Source organism: Corvus hawaiiensis, chromosome 2 (genome assembly GCF_020740725.1).
Source record: "Corvus hawaiiensis isolate bCorHaw1 chromosome 2, bCorHaw1.pri.cur, whole genome shotgun sequence".
Taxonomy (NCBI): Eukaryota; Metazoa; Chordata; class Aves; order Passeriformes; family Corvidae; genus Corvus; species Corvus hawaiiensis.
Window position 1 is genome coordinate 39,361,102 of NC_063214.1, and position 23,074 is coordinate 39,384,175.

At 39.3% G+C, this 23,074-nt stretch overlaps 1 protein-coding gene across 2 annotated transcripts in view; it reads right to left on the reverse strand.

Annotated features, from left to right (window-relative positions):
• The window catches only part of NOX4 (NADPH oxidase 4), a 113,302-nt gene that overhangs the window by 44,513 nt on the left and 45,715 nt on the right, over positions 1–23,074 (reverse strand). For both annotated transcript variants that reach the window (XM_048295050.1, XM_048295051.1), the window contains one exon: positions 2,916–2,997. In XM_048295050.1, the coding sequence (XP_048151007.1) occupies positions 2,916–2,997 (82 nt within the window). The remainder of the gene's footprint in view (positions 1–2,915; positions 2,998–23,074) is intronic.

Consider the following 23,074-nt stretch of genomic DNA (forward strand, 5'->3'; position numbering starts at 1 on the left):
ACATGCAGTGCAGTGTGCTCCATTAAAAACTCCACTCTAGGCATGGGACTGAAGCATAAGATAGAGCCAAGCTCCTTCTGCTCTGCAGCCCTGTGAAGAAAAGTGAGAGGACAAACGCTGCAGGCTGGGCTGACTGGGTGGGTGCTGCACCCATGTGCTGGCAGAGCACTGCATCCTAGCCCATGGGCCATGGTGAGAACTGGTGCTCATGATGCCGTGAGACTTGTGGGCACACAGTGGTACGTTAAGAAGTCAAGGTGATGTGCTGTGTGGCTTTATAAGGCTTGATCTTTGTAAGCTCAGGCCCCTCTAAGTCTCCTGTGCTTGTCAAGGTGATCAGAATAAACTCCGGCAAACACAAGGACAATAAAAAGATCCCACATTTCTCCATCAACTAGGAGGACAAAGCATGTTTCTTTGGCACATTTACCCCAGAAAATCCAGGAAAATGCCCATGCATATTCTAGAAAACTTCTTCCAGCCGTTCCAGTGCATGGACATCTTCTCTGAGAACAACATGCAGCCAAAATTATCCTGCTATTCCCTGGGAAAGAGTTCAGGTCTTAATGTAATAAATGTACAAGAATATAATTCAGGCAAGAACACCAAGGTTTCTATTTCTTCTAAAAGTTGATGGATTATAGTTTGCCCATTTAGCCTTTAATATTTATTGCAATGATTCTGAATATCCTGAGTAGTGCTGAACATCCTCCTATCCAATCTCCTTCCTTTGGACAGATTTCTCTTAAATATGGGAAAAATTTTATCCATTCTACCTACTAAGCCCTGCTTAGTCAAGCTATTCAGCTAAGTCATTACTAAAAATTCTCTTCTATTTTTAACCTTCAATATTCTTAGGATTTCTTTAATCATTACATGCTCCAGTTTGTGCCCTATGACAACATCTCATTAAGATGACCTTCCTGCTCAGATCCTTATGTAGTACAACTAGCCACTGCTCAGCTGAAGTCAGTGAAGGGACACTGATTTATGAGATCTGTCTCTTCATTACCTTAATTTCTGCTGACTCTTCAGTGAAAATGAGAATAGGAAAGGTGAAAAAATGACATGGGAATAAGACAAAATATATTATGAACAGGTTTTCTTCTTTGCTGAACACAAGCACTTTGCTCAAAGACAACCCCTGGGGAAATTCGGACATGTCAATAGTGTTCAATCAGTTTCTAAATAAGCTGTAATATATGATAAATTTCTGTAACAAGCAAGCAAATTTGCACCAATTAATGATCCTATAAACAAGAATCTATTGGTTTCAAGAACATATGAAAACTTCTTTTTGGTTAGGTGCCAAAATTTGGCTGATTTTTGTATGTTAGAGGAATCAGTCAATCTTGCCAAGTAATGTGGCTGAAAGCGTATGTCCTTTCCGTGGTGCAAGGCCGCTATAACTTCAAACAGCAGCAGAACTCCATACAAGCTATTTGCTCTATGGTCTTTGAAGAGCTGAACACATCCACTGTCAGAAGACAACAGACAACCCCATTCGCCCATGAATCTGACATTGCGTAAAATTGTTAGTAGACTTTTTGCCAAGAATGCTAGCAATAAATTGAATGTAATGAAATGGAAACTCAAACATCTTAGGAATGATTTATATAGAGATAAGTCTGTTCTTTGAGGAAGGACAATGAACTGGTTTCTCAGACCAGTCAGACAGTGTCCATATCAAAAATGAAATAATCTAAGCCAAGCAAAGCATAGTACTGCCAGGGTTCCAAAGGATGAGGAGAAAAGTAATAATTCATGGAAGTTCTATTGAAACAAGCAGACCAATCCATCTGCAAAAGGTGCCTTGCACTATTTCATATATTGTACCTCCACAGTATTCCACTAATACAGTGACAATGGACAATACAAACAAGAAATTTAGGGGGATAAAACTGTGTCACCCTTGAAGTCAAAGCAAAACTTCACCATTTTCAGAATCAGGATTTCATCCTTGAGTGCTTTTATTTTCAAGTATTCACAGTGAGGAGGTGACAGGCTTTCAGCACTCAGCCTCTCTAATTGTCTGCTCTTAAAACTAAATTTTATTATCAGATTTTAAGAGATTTAACACCTAGCTCCACTGGCTTCTTACCTATTTCAGAAACCTCCTAAGAATAGTAACTAAAATAAATAACTTTGCTTGTTTCCATCATCATTGGGGGACTGTCTTCATACATCCTTTCTTCCTTCTCCTCCCTCTGTCCACCCTGCACTAGCATTCCGTCATTGCTCATTCTGGTCAGGGTTAATGTGAGGACTATTTCCTCTTCTTTCCCCTTCACTGCCTCTGTTCAAGACTTAGATGAAAGTCACTGTTTCTTCTAGTCAATATATAGCAAAGAGCTTTTATTGTTTCACTCAGGTATGTCACTTGGAAAAAGAAGAGGTATGGACCAGGGTACACAATACATTCAAGACCTCCTAAACACTCAATACTACTCTTTTGATCCCTTTAGGGATATAGGCAAACATATACCCCTAAAAAAGGCAGGAAAAAAATGTTTCCTAGTGTTTGCAGGCTTTCACAGGAAAGCCTGTGAAAATTCAAGGGAATCTGTCACCATAAATGATGGAATCCCAGAAGACAAGAATGGGGATTAGCCTGACTAAACATCTACCTGTGTCAACAGTGAAACAAAGCTCCATCAAACACTGATCAAGGCAACTCAACATCTGTGCTCCACCACCACCACCTCCCCCACTGACAGCTGGGCGTGCTTGCAAAACGTGTCTGCTTCTCCCCAACACCACTCCAAAGACTGCAGAGATCAGTGCAAGTGTGGCTCCCTGACAGCTCTGCCTAAGGACTTCGCACCAAAAGCATTTACAGGGCTATAAATGCTTTACTCTCCCTTGCTGCAAATAGATAAAGATTTTATTTCTCCCAAGAAGACAATCTTACTTACTTGGGATAGCGCCTCTGCTGAAAGATGGGCAGAATCTCTGTATCTTGATTAGAATGTAGAAGCAGTAAATCCCGAAATCTTTCTGTCAGGACAAAGAAAAAAAAAAAAAGAAAAAAAGAAAGAAAACAAACCCAGACTGTGACTCTGCATTATAAATTCAGGCCACAAGTTAGCAAGCAGTAATATCAGTGAATTCTCTTCTCCAGCAATATTTAGCAGAGGACAAAGCTAAGCATATAGGGCCTAAAAATCACTGTTTCCTGTAAAAAACTTTTAATATTTTAAAATGTCTTTTTTTACATCCAATACTGAATTCTAGTAGTGTCTATAAGTTTCTGAGGTCCGCACAGAGGTCTTCTGGGTATCATGCAGAGATAGCCATAAACACTCCCTGCCTTGAAGAGTGTAACCTAAACAGAAAGGAGGAGCCCCTAAGAATTCAAGGATCACAGTAGTCTAAACAAACATAGATTAATTAATTCATCTAAATTAAACTGCAGTACAAATCCTTTGGTAACTGACTTGATGTTTGCAAGGATGGTTGGAAGACTGGACTGCTTTTTTGTCACTGTCATCTATTGTCATCTATTTTAAAAATTGCATGATAGGATTATCTGCAGGAGGTAAAGCTTTTGTAACTTAATTTCACTGACCACCAAATGAAGGGATGGTTGTGCTTTGCATAGCTGCCTTTCTCTTATGCCTTTCTCTAGAGGTAGTTGGATGCAGTAAGTCAAGTGGGATCTGTAGGACCTTCTATCAGGCCTGATTTCTCAGTAGTGAAAGACGGAAACCTCCTCAAAATTCACATAATACCCAGATTCAGGGATAGAATAGGATTTCCCACCCAGATCAAATTCCTTTAGTACATCCTGTAGCTCTCCACAGCATGGGACATGCTCTGTTTCCTTCTTTCCTTCCATCATCTGCAAGCTTAATCTGTTCTACACTGGCACAGAATTTAGGACACAGGTGATGCCCTTTCCATCTCCTACCCTTCCTTCAATACCTTATAACTGTGGCTGAAAGTCTTCAGCTACAGTTATTATCCTTCTTTTGCTACACCAAAGTTTTGTAGCCTGTGTTGTGTGTGGCAGCTGTACCATGGATTTCTCTAAACTAACTCTCTTCCATGAGTTTTTCATTCTGGCAACTGAACCTGAGGGTAAGAGTAGTCCTCCTCCTCTTAGATTCTTATGTATATTAAAATATCCTCTAACAACAAGTTTATGGATAAGGAAATTACAGGACAGAAAAACATTTAGTTTTATGTAATGCTATGTCATCATAACTAAACTCCATTAATTTGGATACGGTTCTGCTATGTAGCCTCTAAAGTGGAAAGAAACCCACCCAAAACCATGCTTCATAAAGTTGTAAGACCTTGAAAAAAGCACAGTAAATTCAGAAAGAGGTCAGCTGTCTCACACCTCTAGTCTTTCCTCAGCTGGCTAAGACGTATTGCAAACATCTTGGATAAGAGACCAGGATCTGCCAGTGAAGAAAGAAGGGCTTATCTTTGTTCCTTTATTTCTACACCTCTTCAGATTCAATTCTGAAAAAAATAATTCATACCTGCAAAATTCTTACCACATCTTCAAAATGTAACTTAACCTTCCTGTACCTAATTAGAACAAAGACCAGATGTGGCCAACAAAAATAAATGCAATAAATGCAATGCTGTAAAGATGAAAGTTAAATCCAATGAGCACCTTTCAGGAAACAGCCTGCTCACTGTCTTGAGAAAAAGCCTTCATTTGAACAACAGCCTTTCTGTGTGCGTGGTGGAGGAATGAGAGGAAGTTTACAATGGCAAACACAGTGACAGGCCTTCTTTCCATGACTTGAGGATTTTGATGTCTAGAACACAGTGCGAGACACCATGATTAAGGATCTGTCTTTGTGCTGGCATGGCTGATTTACTTTTGAGGGCCTGTAATCAGGTGTGACAGTGATATAAAATGTGGAGAGACATGCTCTTACTCAGTTCAGTGCTGCACAACACATTACAGGTAGGTGAGTGAAGCTGGTTTCTCAGACGTTGGTAAGGGTCTGTGACTCTCTGGGAGAGACAAAACACATCTCAGTGAGTGTGCAGATATGTCCCGCCTCACTGTTCTGTCTGAGATGGATGTCACCCAGGCAGAGAGACATATTCCATCTCTATCTCCTACTCCATGACTTTTTCTTGTGCTGCTGCCCTTCCACATTGATCGAGGCCACCTGGCTGCACTCCAGGACTCAATTCAGCAAGCAGTGATCTTGAAAATATTTTGAATAGTAATGTGACAGGGCTGGCCAGCACTGGAGCAAAAGCAGCCAAGTTATGGCATCTGAAATTGGCCTGAACAGTTTTCCTACTAGATCTTGTTTTAGTTAAAGTCAACTTTTTTTTCCCCCCACACTATGGCAAATTTCCCAGACAGATGTATTTTCTTTTCACCATACAACTTTACTCATTTTTCCATGTGGCGTGGTTTAACCTCAGCCAGCAACCAAGCCCTACACAGCTGCTCGCTCACTCCCCCCACAGTGGGATGGGGGAGAGAATCAGAGGAGTAAAAGCAACAAAACTCATGGGTTGAGACAAAGACAGTTTATTAGGACAGACAAGGGAAGAAATGATAATCATTATAAAAATAGTTAGAATACACAAAACAAGTGATGCACAATGCAATCAGCTCACACTTGCCAATCAATGCCCAGCTAGTTCCTGAGCACTGGCTCCTGACCAGCTGTGGTAGTTTAGTGAGCTTTCCTTAGTTTATGTACTGATGCCATATGGTGTAGAATATCCTTATGACCAGTTGGGGTCAGCTGTCCCAGCTGTATCCCCTCCCAACACCTTATATCTTCCAGCCTTCTTGCTGGCAGGGCATGTAAAGATGAAAAGTCCTTGTCTTAGCATAAAGACGACTTGGCAGCAACTAAAACATCAGTGTGTTATCAACATTATACTCATCCTAAATCCAAAACACAGCACTATACCAGCTATTAGTAAGAAAACTGACTCTATTCCAGCTGAAACCAGGACACCATAGAAACACACTATAAGGTAATATTGCACCTCATCTCAAATCTATCCTACAACTTCTCCCAGCACATTTAACCTCCATGTCCTGTAAATCCTCTTAAGAGCAATGGCATGCAGAAATCTTTAGGACTAATTTGTCCCACGGGACCATTGTGTACACATGTCACTTTTCAGCTCTGTGATGTTCACCTATTACACATATGTGTGCGTACTACCAAAATCACTCTAGTACAAATGACACTATTGCCTTTAAGGACTATCCAGCAAGGTGATGAGGGAGGTGACCGGAGCCTTGGCAGCTACTGACAGCACAGGTACTTTTGGTGCTCTTACAAAAGTAAATATGAGAAGATTAATGCTTTACAAGAGAAGGCTTTTCAATTTGCAAGAACAAAGTCACAATGATAGCTTCCCAAATGGGGGAGAATTTCTTCAGAAACCTAAGACCTTGTTCTAATTCACGCTACAACAACAAATGAAAGACTTGAGAACTAATGAAACCAATAATTAGAGCATTTTTACATTATTTTCATTTGCAATCAGTAGTTGATCAATAGAACTAAAACAAGTCACAGTCTTTTCATTACTTGGGTAATTTTAGAGAGGCATCTTCCAAAATTTAATCTTTTTTCCTGTGATGCTTTTGTCTAAGTGCTGTCTAAGTGTTGGCCAAGGTGGTTTACTTCTGAAAACTGGCGATTATCTTCTCTTTTCCTCATTCTGTTCATGCTATTTGCATGAGTTTAAGTCTGCACTAGCTAAAGGATTGTTCACATTGTTCTGAGATCAGCTATACCACTGTTTGTTTTGCTGCTCCACTGAGTGTGACACTGCAGCCTGTCTCACTGATGCTCCCGTAAGTTTGCTCACAGGACAAAGTTCTCAGAGACACCAAGAAGGGTTGTTTAGTCACATCTTATGCTCAAAGTTATGTTTTCAATACGATGAGTGCTTCAACTTCATCCTGGCTTTCATTTTGAGTGTACAGTTCCTTCCAAGTCCTTTATCAGTGAGAAGTCCTCAGTTAAATTTAGGCAGTCTCATTGAGACCATCCATGTTTAGCTAAACATGTAGCATAGTTAGTTACCTGTGATGACCAGGGGCTGGTTGAAATAACACAATCTTATGCCCTGTCCTCCTAAATGAGGAAGGTTGCAGACTATAAAGAAGAAGTTTGCCATTGAAATCTTCATGGATTTAACCTGTTCTATATATATATATATATATATATACACACCTTTCTTCCCTGCTTTTTATCTAATTTTTCTTATCTCTATTCTATCTTTTGCTCCTCCTCCCCCTCCCAGCATAACATATTCACAAGTCAGCCGCTGGAATCTCAGTTATAAATGCCCTTACCATCTTTATGGTAACACCCGTTATGGCAAGCCAGTTAATCTACAAGGACAGAAGGTTGCATTTCAAGAGAAATTTTCCCTTTAAAATATTTAGATTAATGCCATATTTGTTCTCAAACAGAATGGGGTTGTGCTCAGTATGGTGTGTTGACAGTAGTGTCAGAAAAATGAGAGCAAGAATGGGCATACGGTCTGAAGGTCACTCAAACTGATTACACAGTCAAGTTTGCTTCTTCCAGGATACACTATTGCAGAAGGGGAAAGAGAGACAAAGGAAATTTTTGCAATATTTTAATATCTGGGGCTTCTCAAAGAAAAGAAAAATAATTTGTATAGAAGGTCCCTGTGAGTTAAAACACATTATTATTCACATTCTGTAGACAGAAACGCACTGTGGCACAAGGAGCACTGGCCTTGTTTTTTAAAGCTGTCTCGTCCCTGAAGCTCTTATTGCTTTAGCACTTCAAAAATTATGCCAAAAGTCACACACTGCAGTCGTGTAAGGTTTGACTTTAAAAGTCAGGTCTTGTGATCGTCCTTTCCTGCTCCTTCTTTTTACAAAATACCTTACAGAAAATAACAGCAAAGTCACTCCACTTTCACTGTGATTTCACTCTGCTGAATTCCAAGGATCTTGAAAAATCAAATCCCTGCTCCTTCAGAGTTTGACAGGTATGAACTTATGAGGTCACTGCAATATATAACTGCAGTCTGAGACATTACTGGTTTGTTTATCCCAACCACCGTTTACCCAGCGCCTTGTGACCATTTTCTGAAACTCTAATAAAAAAAGGTTGAATTGCATGCAATCAACTCAATTAAGAACACCATTAAACTGATGGCAATTGGCTTTTAAAGGATAAGGATTTTTTTAATACCAGTTTTACGGATTTTTTTAGAAATGAAGTTAATAAGAATAAATAGAAATGCGATGAGGAAGCAACCAGAGAATGGGAGAACAGAATAGCTTAACCAGTTATAAGGCACAGAAATTGCAGGTCAGCAGCCAGCCAAGCTGCCTACCAAATGGTCTATCAATAGTGGCACTCTTTTACATTTGGATATTTTGTAGTCATGTTTCTGTAATTATCTCTTCTGCATTCACTGAGAAACAAATATCAGTTCCACCTTTCACCACAAGAACATTTGTAAGTCCTCCAATTTCAAACTAAAAAATCTGCTTATTTATGCAAAATGCACAGTGGTCTGAACACCTTTCATGTCATGAATAACAACTTGCAATAATTAAAACAAAATAAATTTAAAAAGAAGTCAGCTTTCTTAAAACTGCTGGTGATATTTAATAGGATTTGAGATCCACTAATCTAACTTGTTTTCAAGCTCTGTAAATTTGGAAATGCTGTCATAAGTAGTTCCACAGTGCCTTGTAAAAATAAAAGGCATTTAGGAAGAAGTCCTTGCCAGTTAAGGACTATAAAACTATGATGAGCAACAAGATGTCATAAAAATGAAATGTCTGATATTTTAGTTTGACCTGTGGCTTATTAATGGCCAAAGTTCTTGAAGTTAAGGAGCTATCACTTCTCTCCTCTTGAAGAGTCAGTGCTACAAATATCCTCCATCAGATTAAAAGGGGAGGAAAAAAAAGATGATGAGTTAATGCTGATGATCAAAAGGTTCCAAAATGATTACATCATCAGCCTTGGAATTCCCCTGAAACATACATATTTTGCTGATAGAGACAAGCTTTTTGACCAGATTGAACTTCCATGATTCTCAGTCCATTAGGCCTCGCAGAGTTAATTCTCCTGTTTTTTCACCATCGTTTCCTTCCCTCTTGATCAGTCATCTGAAAGACTAATTAGAGCCATTATTTACAGAGCTACTGAAAACCCCTGAAAACTAGCAAAAACCCAGAAAGTTGAAAACTATATATAAACCCTTTGCTGTTTATATTTATTTAAGGGAAATAGAAAAGCCTTTACAGAAAGGCGAATGGACTCTTCATTTTCCAAGGCAAGTGAATAAACAGTGATCATCCTTCCTTTCAACATTTTCTTTTGCAGGACTTTAGCTTATTTAAGCAGATGGGGAAAAATAAGGAATTCAACAAATCATTTCACAGGTCTGCAATGAACCTCCAGTCACTCTGGACCTGCAGAATAGTCCTACTTTCTTTAAAGAAAGTCTGTGTATGCTCTGCTTTCTCTCCTAACCTACCTTTGCATTCTAAAAAGCTCCTTCTCTTTTCTCTAGCTGTGTGCTTACCAGTTCAAAATCATTCTCCCTCCCTGATTCCAGCATCACCAACTCCTTTTCCTGCTGCAATGTTAGCTGCTTTCTTGTGTCTTTAAATTGTCCCGACTACTACATCAAAATTGACGTGGAAGGATTTATTTCTAGCTAGATCTCCCTTATTTACACTACAATCACACATCTTGCATAATTTAGGTAGGTATACCCATATATCAGCCAATGACGAAAGAGAGCAAAACCCAGTTCTTGTCCCAGGAACCTTAAAAGGTTGGAAGGAAAAGGCATCACTTGTTTTGTTTCAAAAAAAGGAGGAGAGATTCTGAGGACCATATTTGAACTGCATTTTGTACGACTGACCTGGCAAGACATCACTGAGTGACCCAGACTGCCTATTAGCTACACTGCCCAACCCAGGCTCCCCAGACAGCCAGGGAAGAGAAGCAGACACAACGCCAAAGTCAAGCAGCCTGGGTGCTCCATACTGAGCTGGAAATCCTTTTGAAGGTAACATAGCAACTCCCTAGTGGAGCTGGGAATTAGCTGACTGCTGAGCACCAATATCTTAGTCAAGGAACATTTTTTGCCTTAGAGATACCTACTATACTTGAAATCTATTTCTGTCATGACAGTACAGCTCATTCCACAACTCAGCACTTACAAAGTGCAACAGTAAAACACAGTTTCTAAACAACACAAAACTTCAACTTAAAAAAAATACCTTTATAAATACATGCTCTGGAGGAAGCGTTATTTATGCAGATTTTTTTATAGCACTGCATTCTACAGCTGCTGCCTTTGGCCATGAAGGGTTGTACCTTGCTTTTTGAATTCCCCATGAGCAAATGCAGGGAGGCTCAACTACCATTTCCTTCACTAGTGCTGTACTATCCTCTTTCACAACACACCAGAAGAAATGATTAGACATCAGTATATCCTTTTGGGCTTTAAGATAATGTTGTGACATTTGATCTAAAAAGTCCTTACACTCATAGAAAAAGAAAAAAAATACTCAAACTATGCAAAGCAGGGAGGATTCAACCAGTTCTCTCTTTGTAACTTGTAATCTGATACAGAAACTGGAGAAAGCCCAACCTTTCAAAAGCTACATGGAATTTTTTAACACTGAAATGGAGCTACTATCCAGCTGTGCAATTACTGCAATACTATCCAGCTCTGCACATCTCCAGAGAGTTTGCCTCTAAGAGGCTGAGCAAAGGCACAATTCATCAGGCTGTACTGATTCACACCAAGGCCCCCCTACTCTATTATCTGGCTTCATTTGCAGACACATCTATAGAAGAATGATCACAGAGTAAGACTCTTCTGCTTTCAACCTTTTCTATGTCAGTGCATCTCCTGAGTCTAAGGTGGTTTGCCCATTAAGAAATTCTTAGACTTCTCTTTAAAGTACTTGCCCAATCCCCATGTAAACCTATTCCATTTGACAAGGAGTTCCATGTGTTTCTCACCTACTACATGAAGATTCATCACTTTACGTTTGCCCTGAAATCTCACTGACTGTATTTGATGGCCAAAAACTCTGATACTGGCAGAAACTGTGAACAATCAGGCCCTACCCAACACTCTTCCAGTGTTATGCATGATTTTGCAGACTGTGGCTATCTATATTCCCCTGAATTATATCTTTTTCAGGCTAAAGAGCCCCTGCATAGTCAGTCATCCCATGTTTGGAAGCCTCGCCACACTTCTGATCATCTTTGCCGTTCCTTCCTGAACCCTGGCCAGTGTTATGTCTGAGTGATGAAGACCAGACCTGCACACAGGATTGAAGTCCTGGTAGCACCACGTTAACACCCACCAGCTGCACAGTCATCTCCTTGGCTTTACTCTCCACTCCACTCCTAGTAATTTTCCCCTTTATTGCTGCTGAGCACTAAGCTGATGTCTTCGTGGAAATAGTTATCATGACTCCGAAGTGTTATTCTTGGGCTGCCATGGTCTCATAATTGCCAGCCATGTGTATTAGCATGTCACCAAATATATTAAACACCAGCACATACCCACATGCATACATTCACTGGTATTTTTAGCCAGGTCTAAAAATAGGTTTGCAAGTGTAATATATTTTATACATTTGAACAAGCTACAAGAACTTTTCATTAAACAGATTTATATGGCAGTCACAAAATAAAGGAATTAATCTTATCCAAGACTGAAATTCTGTACCATAACAAAACTGCCACCACTCACTGTGAACTCATTCTTGGGCTTTTGCCTATTCCTATTTGGTGTCAATTTAAACTGTAAGCATGGGATCATTTCACCTTCTTACAGAGACAGATTCATTATTTCTCTCAAATATACAAATAAATTACTGTATAATAACTACACAGAATCACATTATAGTTGAGGGCAGAAGAAATCTTAGGAGATTATCTAGTCCTGCTCTAAGCGTGGTTAGAAAGAGCAGGTTGCTCATGGCCATGTTCAGTTGGGTTTTATGTGTCTCCAAGGCTGGAACCAGATGATTTTTAAGGTCCCTTCCAGCCCAAACCATTCCATGATTCTAGGATATAATCAGCGGGTCTGCTTATGGAAAAGAAATGGAATACAATATTTTGTGCTGTTCCCATTGATTGCCACCTCTGGATAAAACTGCAAACCCATGTCTGTTTGATGAGAGGGACACAGCTGGTTAGGAGACAACTTTCCCCACCCAGCTGATAGATATGCAGGCAAGACACTGCCCTTCAATAAGCTTCAGACAGCCTGGGCAGGTTAAATACTGGCTTCTCTTAGTTGGGGCAAGGATGGGGAAGAAGGGGAAACGCCAAAGAAAAAAGGAGTTTGCAAAAGAGAATGGGGTTTTCCTTGTTAATTCACCCTCCCTCACAGTCCTGGAATATAAAATAGAGATTGCCCAACCCTCATCCTTCCAACAGCAACCTTGAGCCATGCTGCTGATCACCAATGCTGCTAATCACTGAGGCTTAGCTGACCTTAGAGGGATCATCAGGCATAACCTGGCCTTGCTCACAGCCAAGATGTGTGAATACCTGCATGGAAGGTGCTAAGTTGTTCCCAGAGGGCCAGAGGGGAAGCTGCAGTGTGCTGGATACTGCGCTCGGAGTGAACAGCACTGACAGACACCCTGTGCAGGAAATGCCTGTCCAGTCAAACACTTAGCTGAACTGAACTGCTAGAAATAACATTGTGGGTGCAAGCAAGAAATAAAAGAAGAAACAGGGTACTGAGGGACTCCACTGATATCTAAAAATCATTTCCCCCGTGTTTTCAGCTGCCTGTCCCTTTCAGAGAACACATGCAATTTTTTGTCTAAAAGCACTAGTTACACTGAAGCATAACACAGGATAATGTGGTCAGAGCTCAGCTGGATCCTATTTTCTATATAAATTTTGCTAATCAGCTGGGGATGATCCACTGGGAAGAAATGTATATTTTTTCCAAAGATCTAATCACATCTGAGGTTCTATTTCTTATAACATCTCTCAAAGGGCAATATCAAAACCTTAGCAGGAAATCATTCAAATGACTGACAAATGAAATGAGCCATTAGATACTGTTTTCCTCTTTTTTGTTTTGATAGGTGATAAAACGTAATGCATACAAGTGTATCAGAAGATGTATCCAAAGCATGGTTTAATTTCACCCTGATATGAGCAATTCTGTTATTTCTTCTTATATTTGAATTAGACAAGTCATTCTCGAGAACTTAAGACGGACAACTGCCTGAATATAAACTACTACATACAACCTAGTCTGGGTAGTTTTCATTTATTTTTAATTCATAATTTCTTACAAATACCTTTATTTGTTGACTTAGCAGTAGCTCTTGTGTAGACTTTCATTAAAATATGCTGTGGGATTTTCCCTTGGATTGTCATCTCCATCCTTCAACTATAATGTTATGAACATAATGAAATATTAAATAGACATGCTTTTACATGACAGAAAGTCTGTTATTACTCAAGGCAACAGAAGAAGTATTTTCAGCCTTGAATGGGAGACGAAAGCTGAAAATTTTTACTATGCAATACTACACTGAGAACTATTCTCTAGAACAAAGAACAAGTGGTTTAACATGATTTGGATCAAACAGTTCCTCACATCACTGTAAGGAAATAACTTGGCACATATTTTTCAGAAAAAGTGATTTTGCCAACTCCTCTAAGTATAAACTATCATTAGATATCAGTTACCAGTCATGACCTGGCGTATAACAACACATCAATGCACCATCACAAACTCAGCAATACATAATGGCACAAAAATGATAAAATCCTCTTCATGCAGACATGGCACATTCTGGTGCATATGTGCTGGAAAGTATGGGACACTTCTAAAGAAATATTCTTTCTTTAAAAATTTTTGGATTAAGGAACTGCTGCTTTTTTTGGAAATTGCACTGAGAAAATTTCATTTGCCATGCTTGTTAATAACAGGGCACAATTAGCATAATCCCCTCAGCCCATTAAAAAATGAAAACATCAAATACCAGAAATTATAAAAATGTCTTTAGTTACAAATTTTTCTTTTTTCAAACCAGTCACAGCTAAGCTCAAGAGACAATCAGCTGACACAGTGTAAATTAAATCCTTGAGGGAAAGCCCTGTGCCGTCAGGCTGGCACCAGTCACTTGGCAAAGCACAGCAAAGCACCACAGCTTTGACTTTGAAATGTGCGTGGGTGTCTGTGGCATTTTCCTTGAGGAAATGGCACTTACAGTGTGTTTAATGAATATGGGAATATGTTAAATTTATGACAAGAGATAGTCCTTAAAGCTGCTTGTTGCAGTGAAGAGCACCAACTGCCCACTGATTTATTTTAATTTCATGTAACATGAGGAGGCTTTTCAGAGGCTGTAGGTGTACTTGTTATCATTGACAGTACAGTAAAATCCTCACAGCAGACACTTGAGCAATACCCAAAATAGCCAATAAGCTCTGAAACTCCTCCTCTCCCCAAAATTCCCCTTCAACACTGAAAGCAGTTGCTGTCACTTCCACTGAGTGCCTCTTTCTCCAATACATATAAATACACTAATGTGTTTATTTGGATCCACAGACTTTCCAGGCTCTCTCCCCAGCAGAGAAGCACTCTCTCTTATTTATGATCATGGTGTTCACTACAGAGTTTTAAGTTTTACTAGCATTTTATCTTAAAAATTTCCTGATTCCAGGTAAGCAGTCATCCACTGGTTATCAGCTTCTATTTACAGAACAGGGTCCCTTCAAATTACTAAAAACACAGTGATGCTTTCTGTAAACCATTGTCCAAATTTTACTCTCTGTAGATGGTCAAACATTTCTAATCAAACTGTTGTTTAAAAAGGATATTGAAATTACAAGAGAAAAAAGGTATTAAAATTTAAAAACCACACCCAGATGCTGAAAGTTTGGGGATATGTGTGGGCACATATATATATAAATAAAATGCAGTACTTCATGCAAGTCATAGTTAAGTTTTCTCATATGCCCATCTCTTTTTGAGTTTCCCTGCCAGGAACTGCACTCTGTCTGCCAAGATGTGAGTGTGTCTCTCTCCAGGAGAGAGTGAGACCATGGCATATTACAGCAAATATACCCTAAGCTGGGAACCCAGCCAAGAGAAGATAAAGAAATCTGGAGACATACAAATCCTAAGAGGCAGTGGGGAGAGCATTTACAAGTGATATTTTTGGCTTTCTGACAGTATTTTTGACCATACGAATTTTTTGAGAAACAATTAGTATTTCTCTATTAAAAAGTTAAATAAACATATTTTTTAAAAAAAGAGGTGTTATATATTATATTTTATTCAGTTAAAAGGCAATTTTACTGCTCATATTTCTCAAGGAAAAACTTGCTTTACAAAGTAGCCAGGAATGTCATTTCATTCCCTTCTCTATGCTTTGACTTTGCCACATAGTTGTCAAACCTGCTGAAGGCACTGCATGCCTGGAAGACAACCTGTTTTTTTCCAGCTGTTTCCGCTGATCTAATGAAAGATATTACTTCTCCCTGCAAAATCTCCCTCTCATGAAATACTATGTCATTACAATGCACTTCGGTTTTATCTGCTACAAATGTCACAAATAAGAAGAGTAATTATATCCTTTTTGAAACAAGCTCTGACACTTTGTCCTCATTTTGAGGAAAAAAAGCTTTAAAGAAAGAGGAAGAACAGGAACATGCCAGAGCTGCAGAAATGTGGGTTATAATATCAGTGAAACAAAATACACACTGCACCCATCAGCTGCTGCACTTCATACCAAAGGGCTATTTATTGCTGCCACAGCACAGTCTACTCCATGTACGACAATGCAGTCTCCTTTGCATTTTGGAAAGTGATTTCCAGGCTATGAATTCCCTCCTACAGTTTCCCCTCACAGCACTTAGTTAATACTGAGATAATTGAGTCCTTTGTCTCACTAAGAAATGCCACATTCAGCATGTAGCAGCCACCATTTCAAGTCTCCCTCGAAACTGGGATGCACTAGTAATTAATTTACATTGCTGCATCATAAACTTTATAGTATATTATATTTAAAGCATTTCTGCCTCACTGCCTTTTGTAATTTAAAGACCTGATGAAAGGAAACAAATTGGGTTTTAATTACAAATTAATTTAGTGGACTCTCACAAAAGGATGCCTTTATAATAAAACATGGATTGCTCTGGCAGTCTGACTCCATTCCCACTAGGAATTTGCCTCCAGCTCTGTGTTCTGCTCTAGGGTATCCAAACTTTTGAGGCATAAGACCACGAGGTTCAAAGTTGAGTACAGAGCTGTGATGTATTTTTGTGTGTGATTCATATAAAATGTGTAGCCATAAAAATTTTAAACCAAACTCTTCTGTTCATAGCAGATACCAAAATATCTGTTTGCAGAAGCTGTGGAAACTTGCTGTTGGCCAGTTCTCATGACACGGTGCTTTCAGTGCAAGTTCTGAGGTTTGGTTTGATTTGTTTCTTTAAAGGAAGAAGTCAACTTTTTTGAGGGCTACCACACACACTGGAATCCTATTTTTGCACTTGATAACTATACAGTTGGTTGGTGGCAGATTTTTATTAATAATATTTATGATTTAAAGAGATCCTTCTCCAGGGAAGGACTGAGGCAAAAGAGAGCTGTGGCTGCAAGATGCCCCTTACAAATTCCTGGATCAGAAACTATTTCCTTATGGTGAAACTCAAATTCTCCAGCTAGTACTTGATGCATCTGAGAAACAATGCATATACAAAAGTCAAAGGACAAGACTGAGCAACAGGAGGGGGTCGCACATGAATGCAAAGATGAGTTGCAAGGGACTGTAGGAACTGAAGATAAAATTTGGAGCGTAGAATTTGCTTCCCACAAACAAGACCAGCATTGATTTTAATGCATTTTGGAAAAGAAGGACATTTTGGAACAGGTAACTGCTCTTTCAAGGATGACTGAAATTCAGTGTAAGGACATGCGGCTCACAAAAAGTAGAGCAAATATACTTAGGGAAAGAATGAGAAAAAATACTGCAATAAAGGAGATGGGATAGCCTAACTAGAACTTCAGTGCTAATACTATGCCAACAAGCAGTTATATGATGTTTGTTGTGGAAATAAGAAACCTCATTTGACCATGTTATTTGCTCATGATGACATTTGCAATGTTGTGGGTGTTTTAATCAACTCCCACAGAATTAACTGCTGAGCACAGAACAAATTCTGAGAAAGTGATGGCCCCTCTCTCCCTTCCAATCCAAGCACCAGTAGAAATAAGCAGACAGGTAGTAGGGACCAAGGAATAAGGTGCAATACAAGGGAACGTGACAGGTCAACCACCACCATTACTGGTGGTCTTCATGCAAAAGAGCTACACTTTAAATCACACCAGAGCCCAAATCAACAAGACTGCAATTGAAAAGCAACCCTGCTTCTGGATTTTAAAGGAATTCTAGAAGTGGAGAGGGTGCAGGAAGCAAAGAACCAGACAAATACAAGGTGTCAAAACTTGGATTTAATACAACAGGTAACCAGATAGAAGGTTCAAAGGTGCCATGTTCATTTTCTGTACGTATTTGCACACAAATGGGCAACAACTAAAATGTACACACACTTCCTAGTAGTGGTTCTTGCCCGGAAATAAGGAAAAAAGGAAAAAAGAGAAAGGAATAAAAGAAAAACATGGGAAAAAACCTACTAAGTTATATAATCATCACAAAGTTGAGCTTCACTTTCACAAAGAGGACAAAAAGAACCCATGAAAGATTGAAGCTGAAAACTCTGCAGAATACAACAACCCCAAGGTTTGGGTTTCACCTATGTTAACTTCAGTACAGAAATTATCCTGAGAAATTTTCAAGCATCATGCAGGAGTTGGGAGCATGTAAAGATAACTGTTCCTTCTGATCATAAAATTTATAAATATCTACAGTTCCTACACAAGTTCTTCCGATTTTTTTTACGTTCTAAAGCTGAAATAGATTTTTCCTCATTAACTATGTCAATTTTTACAATCTGTTAGAAGAGGATCCCAAAAAGAGCCATTTCAAATCTACTTTTAAGATATTTTAACCAACAATTTTTAGTTAAAATGTGGCAACTCAAAATTCCAAATTTGAAACGTGTCTGTTTTTTTCTTCTGTCCCCAAGGGAGAAGCAACAATAAACTGGGAACAAAGCTAGACATTTGGCAGGGATTCTTCAGCAAAACTTGGATGGCATCTAAGAGAATCCCCCAGGGAAGTGCAGGTATGCATGAAGAGCTGGTATTTTGAAATGAACTCTTGTGTTTCTCTAGAAACCATGCTCACACGAAGGAACATGAAAACCCAGCCAAACTTTGTATATTCAGTGCTTGAAACAGTAGTGTACCTCTGCACAGAAACTATGTAAGAATGAGACTTCCCTAAGCAAACATTAACAGAAAAATGGTGAGACACAGGCAACTCCAGAACAGCAACTTGCCTTCTTAAGCAGGCAAACACCGCACACAGTGATTACAAAACCAGAAATATGCCTGGCAGTCCATTCAAATACATGTCCTAGAGTTTTTCTCTCTTGTAATTCTATTTTCAAAGTGGAGAGCAGCTTCTTGCTTTTTTTCAACTACATTCATTCTGATTCTATCAGCTGCTACATGCTAATGTGCTCCACAGGCTTCTCTCCTGTAGTTCCTAACAGTGCTGAAAACATCTGAGGCATGACAAGAAATCCTGCAGCCTTGTGATCTTGGATCAGTTCTTAACTACAGCAACATCCACATATCAAGTACATAATGTATCAAAGGATAAAAATAAATTTACATCATTAAGTCATGTCATTTTCTATAATCATCACATGATTAAAAAGTGCCTGGGATATGCAAAAAGGTGGAAGTTTACAAATAATAGGATGGATCAAGAAACAACTGTGTAGGAGAAAATTTCCTTCAATGCAGCTTTCTCACCCAAATATCTTTTTTCCCCTCTAGACGTAAAACTCATTAACTGTTCAAATTGGATTTGACTCAAGTTACACTGTTTTTGGTACTAAGTCAGCTGGAGTTCAACTAATGTAAAACAATCCAGGTCTGGAGCCAAAAATTCAGATGTGTTCACCTTCAGCATTAGTTCTTTAATCAGAGGAAAAGGGCTTTCAGCCCCTTTTAGTCAGTAAATTAAATCTGTTCTCCTTTTTCTTCAATCTCTTAATCCTGCCTTTTATTGTGCTTTTTTCAGGACTAAATAAATAAGGAACATTAATGACAATGAAGAATAAAATCAGTGTTCTTTACAGTACACTATGGCTAATTATACTGTTAAGGCATATTAGCTTCCCAGTAAAGTAACCGTATTATTTTATTTCTAATGTCAAATTATATTAAAAGGAAACACAATTAAACCTTTTTAGCATTCAGTTCTGCTATCTTCCTCAGAAGTGTAAGTAAGATTCCCTGACAATACAAAAATTGTTAGTCATAAAATCTAACAGTGGAAAATAACACCTATCTCATCTCTGTCCTGTTCTTCCAAAACCACACACCGATTTTGCTGGAACAACTGACAGCAGCACGTCATTAACACCTTTACACCCTGCCAGGAATCTCATGGAATAACTAAACACAAAAAAATGTTACTATGGAATGGAAAAGGCCCAAATCAAACAGAGCTTGAGGTAATAGCAAAAGAGTTGACCAACTGTTCACCACCAGTGAGTAGATGTTTTTAAAGAAACTCAGTAGCAGTTACAGTGAATGTGGGACAACCTTGTCACTTCCTGTGGGCAGACTTTGTAGTCTTATTATTCCTTCTTGTCATCTCCTGCTCCACACATTCCTCCAGACAGAATCAAGATCCACTAACAATACAGTAGATACTGACTGAGTGATCTACTACTTCAATACATCTAAAACTGTTCTCAGAGTTACTGAACACAAAATATTGCTTCTTTGCTAGATCCTACACTTGCTGATAAATTCCAGGTAAGCACAGGAATGCGCAGCCTTGGGATGCTTCAGGCATCCTCTAAATCAGGAGCTGCAAGGGCTTAACAAGGTCATGCAGATACTCCTGACAAACTCTCCCAGACTAGAACATTCAGATCATTCTTCCTTCAGAGGCACTTAAAAGGTATGTCATTTTCTTCTGGTCAACAGGAGAAAAATCCTTAGTCAGGCTCCAAAATCCCAAACAACTGCCTCCCTTTTTTTTTTTTTCTGTTTAAAAACAAGTAATTTGGGGCGTGTACTGTTTGCTGTATCAGGTCTTACTCTTTAGGGAGTTAAACAAGATCCATGTTTTCATACATTTGTCATGTTCTGGAAAGTTGTTATTTTTAACTGAAAAATGGTTTGTTTGTTTGCTTTTCCCTCCTGAAACTTCCTGCTTCAAAGCTTCCAGAAAAAGGACTGTGACAATATGGGACAAAAATTCCCATCATAACATGTCAGGATTCAAAATAAGGTAGCCTGTACCTGAATGACCCAGTGACCAAGCATAACCTCATCTGTAGCACAAAGAATTAAGCAAAGATACATATTTTCTGATGAGAGCTGGACTTTATGAGGGTGAAGCAGATCAGTACTCCATAATCTGTCTGTTCTGGCTCTATGTGGACAGTTCCTGCACACATCACCACCTCCTGCTGACATGACATTTAGTAACCTAGCAGACAGAACTCTCAGATTCAATGGTGGTACTCAAGTGCTCTTATGGCATCCCCACAATAAATATCACACTGCCCAGGACAGGCCTTGCAAATGTCTCTAGGAACATACACAACTATCCAGCAGGATGAGGTCACTACAAGATTAAAATTATAAAAATTACTGTGGAGCACAGAACAGCAGCAGTGTTCTAAACACGGTCCCACATCAATTTGTACCAGCAACACACTGCAACATAACAGCAATGTTTCACTGCCTTAAGGCATTCACCTCAGCACCTCTGAGTGCTATGTATTTGTTTTCCACAAAAACATGTTGCACGGCTCCTGAAGCCTGTTAATTCTGCATCATCAATATCACTTTCTGTCTCACACCCTGAAGTTAGTCTAGTGAATGAGACACATTGTCTTGATACACTGCCATGTCTTTTTTCACTGCTGTCAAGTTGTTGGATGCAAGGCATGGCCCATGGCCTCTCTTTTTCCCTCCAGAGATGCCAGATGAAATGTCAGCTTTAAAACTAAACAAGCAGTAGTACTTGAGGCAGCAGCAAGGACGGAAGAGACATAAGGCTGATAGATGACAACACTAAGGACAAACTAGACAGTAAGTGGGACAAAAAAACCTTGAAAAAAATCCTGTTGTAAATACTAAGCCAACAGTTACTTCAAAGCTGAAGGAAAAACAGGTGACCACAGATACCAAGAGAAGCAGAACAAACCAGGTATTTAGAGGGGGTGGGCAGTAACAAGATCAGTTTATTAGTTCATCCATGTATCTCACAGCTCTGACCGGTGTGTGAGCCATTGCAGGACCCTCAATGTTACTGCAGGATTTAAGCATCCACCAGCTCAGCTTGAGGAAGCCAGGCTGACTTAGCTCTGTGCCACGGGGCTAAACCAACCTGCACAAGTGCAATCACCACAGATCAGCCACTGTAAACACGTCCTAACTTGGGCACTCAAGTCCTGACTGGCCAAATAAGCCATGTTCCAAAGCCACAGGTTATAAAGTGCCACGGAATGTTTTGTTAATACAATAAGTGCTGGCTTAAGCAGCCACATGTCAGCACAAGGATAGCAAGCGCATAATCACAAACCCATTTTTAGGGAGGTCTCTAATAGCTGTTCCCCATGGCACGTGGCAAAAGATGGAAGGAAAAATCAATTTAGAAACCTTTACATGGGAAAAATCACAACCAGTTGCCAATGAACTAAACTACCTACCTCTGAGGCAGTGAGATATAGAGATAGATAGATAGATAGACAGACAGACAGATATACACTCTTTACAATGAATAAAGAGAAAAAGGTATGCTTGGGGCCTAGCTTGTGTCATCCTAAACTAGACATATAAACAGGTCAGAGGTCTACAAAGGGAGCAATGGGAATCATCTCAGGTGAAAGAATGCGCTACAAAGGCATCTGAGGGCACATTACAGCAATACCAGTGCCTGTGTGTCTGTTTTCTGTCATGAACATGAAAGTTAAGCACTATACAGTTATTAATACCACCACAACATGGGTAAGAAATAGAAGATCTCAGATTTGTATTGGAAGAGGAAAACTGGACTGCCTACATAATGGAAGGGAAATTTGTGCTTTTATCCAAATCTGCTTCTGAGGAGGGCAGATTCTCTGCTCTTCTAAGCTCAGATGGCACCATTTTATTTGAATGGAGCATGGAACACGGGGTCTAGATTACCAGCTGGTTTGCAAAGGTCTCAGAGCTACTGTTTCTGGAGTTCCTTCCTCTCTTACCTACTTTTCTGTCCTACATTTTCCGTTATTCAAATAGTTGGTTTTAAAAAGCAAATAACAGTATTGCCTGAAAATCTACTAAGTATCAGCTCCTATGAAAAGCCTTATTTCTAGAATGACTGACTTTTCCAAAAGCCACTTCTTCCAGCTTATTTTATATGAAATCTAAAATTATATACACTGGGATATGGGCAATGAATGACTTTCTATCAACAACAACTTCTCATCAGGGGTTGAAAATACTATTACCCCTTTTCTCTTGACATGCAGTTGCTTTCCCAGCCTACAAAACAAGGTATTCTATTACATTTTCAAAATATCAGTCAGAGACAGTGTTAAGAGACTTGACCCAAAACAACTTGCAGAACTGGTTTGCCAGCAACCTGTACCCCCTCTCCTGTCCTTACAGCTAGTGGCAGGAAATTGTTCCTGCACCACATCTGCATGGTGCAGGTAGCAGAAGCTGAAGCTGTCCAGAGAAGAAATACTTCAACTAACCAGTTCTTCTCTGCATTTCATGGCATACCTGCACCTCTTTTGCATCCTTTTAATTTAGGCTTGTAATTGAGCTCTCTGAAATAAATTGTCAAGTCTCTTTGGTGTCAGGTATAAACTGTCAGGAATGGGAAACAGTGATACAAAAGACAATTTTAATAAATAGGACAAAGGCTGAGAGAACAGGTCATGAAAAGAGCTCAAGTGAC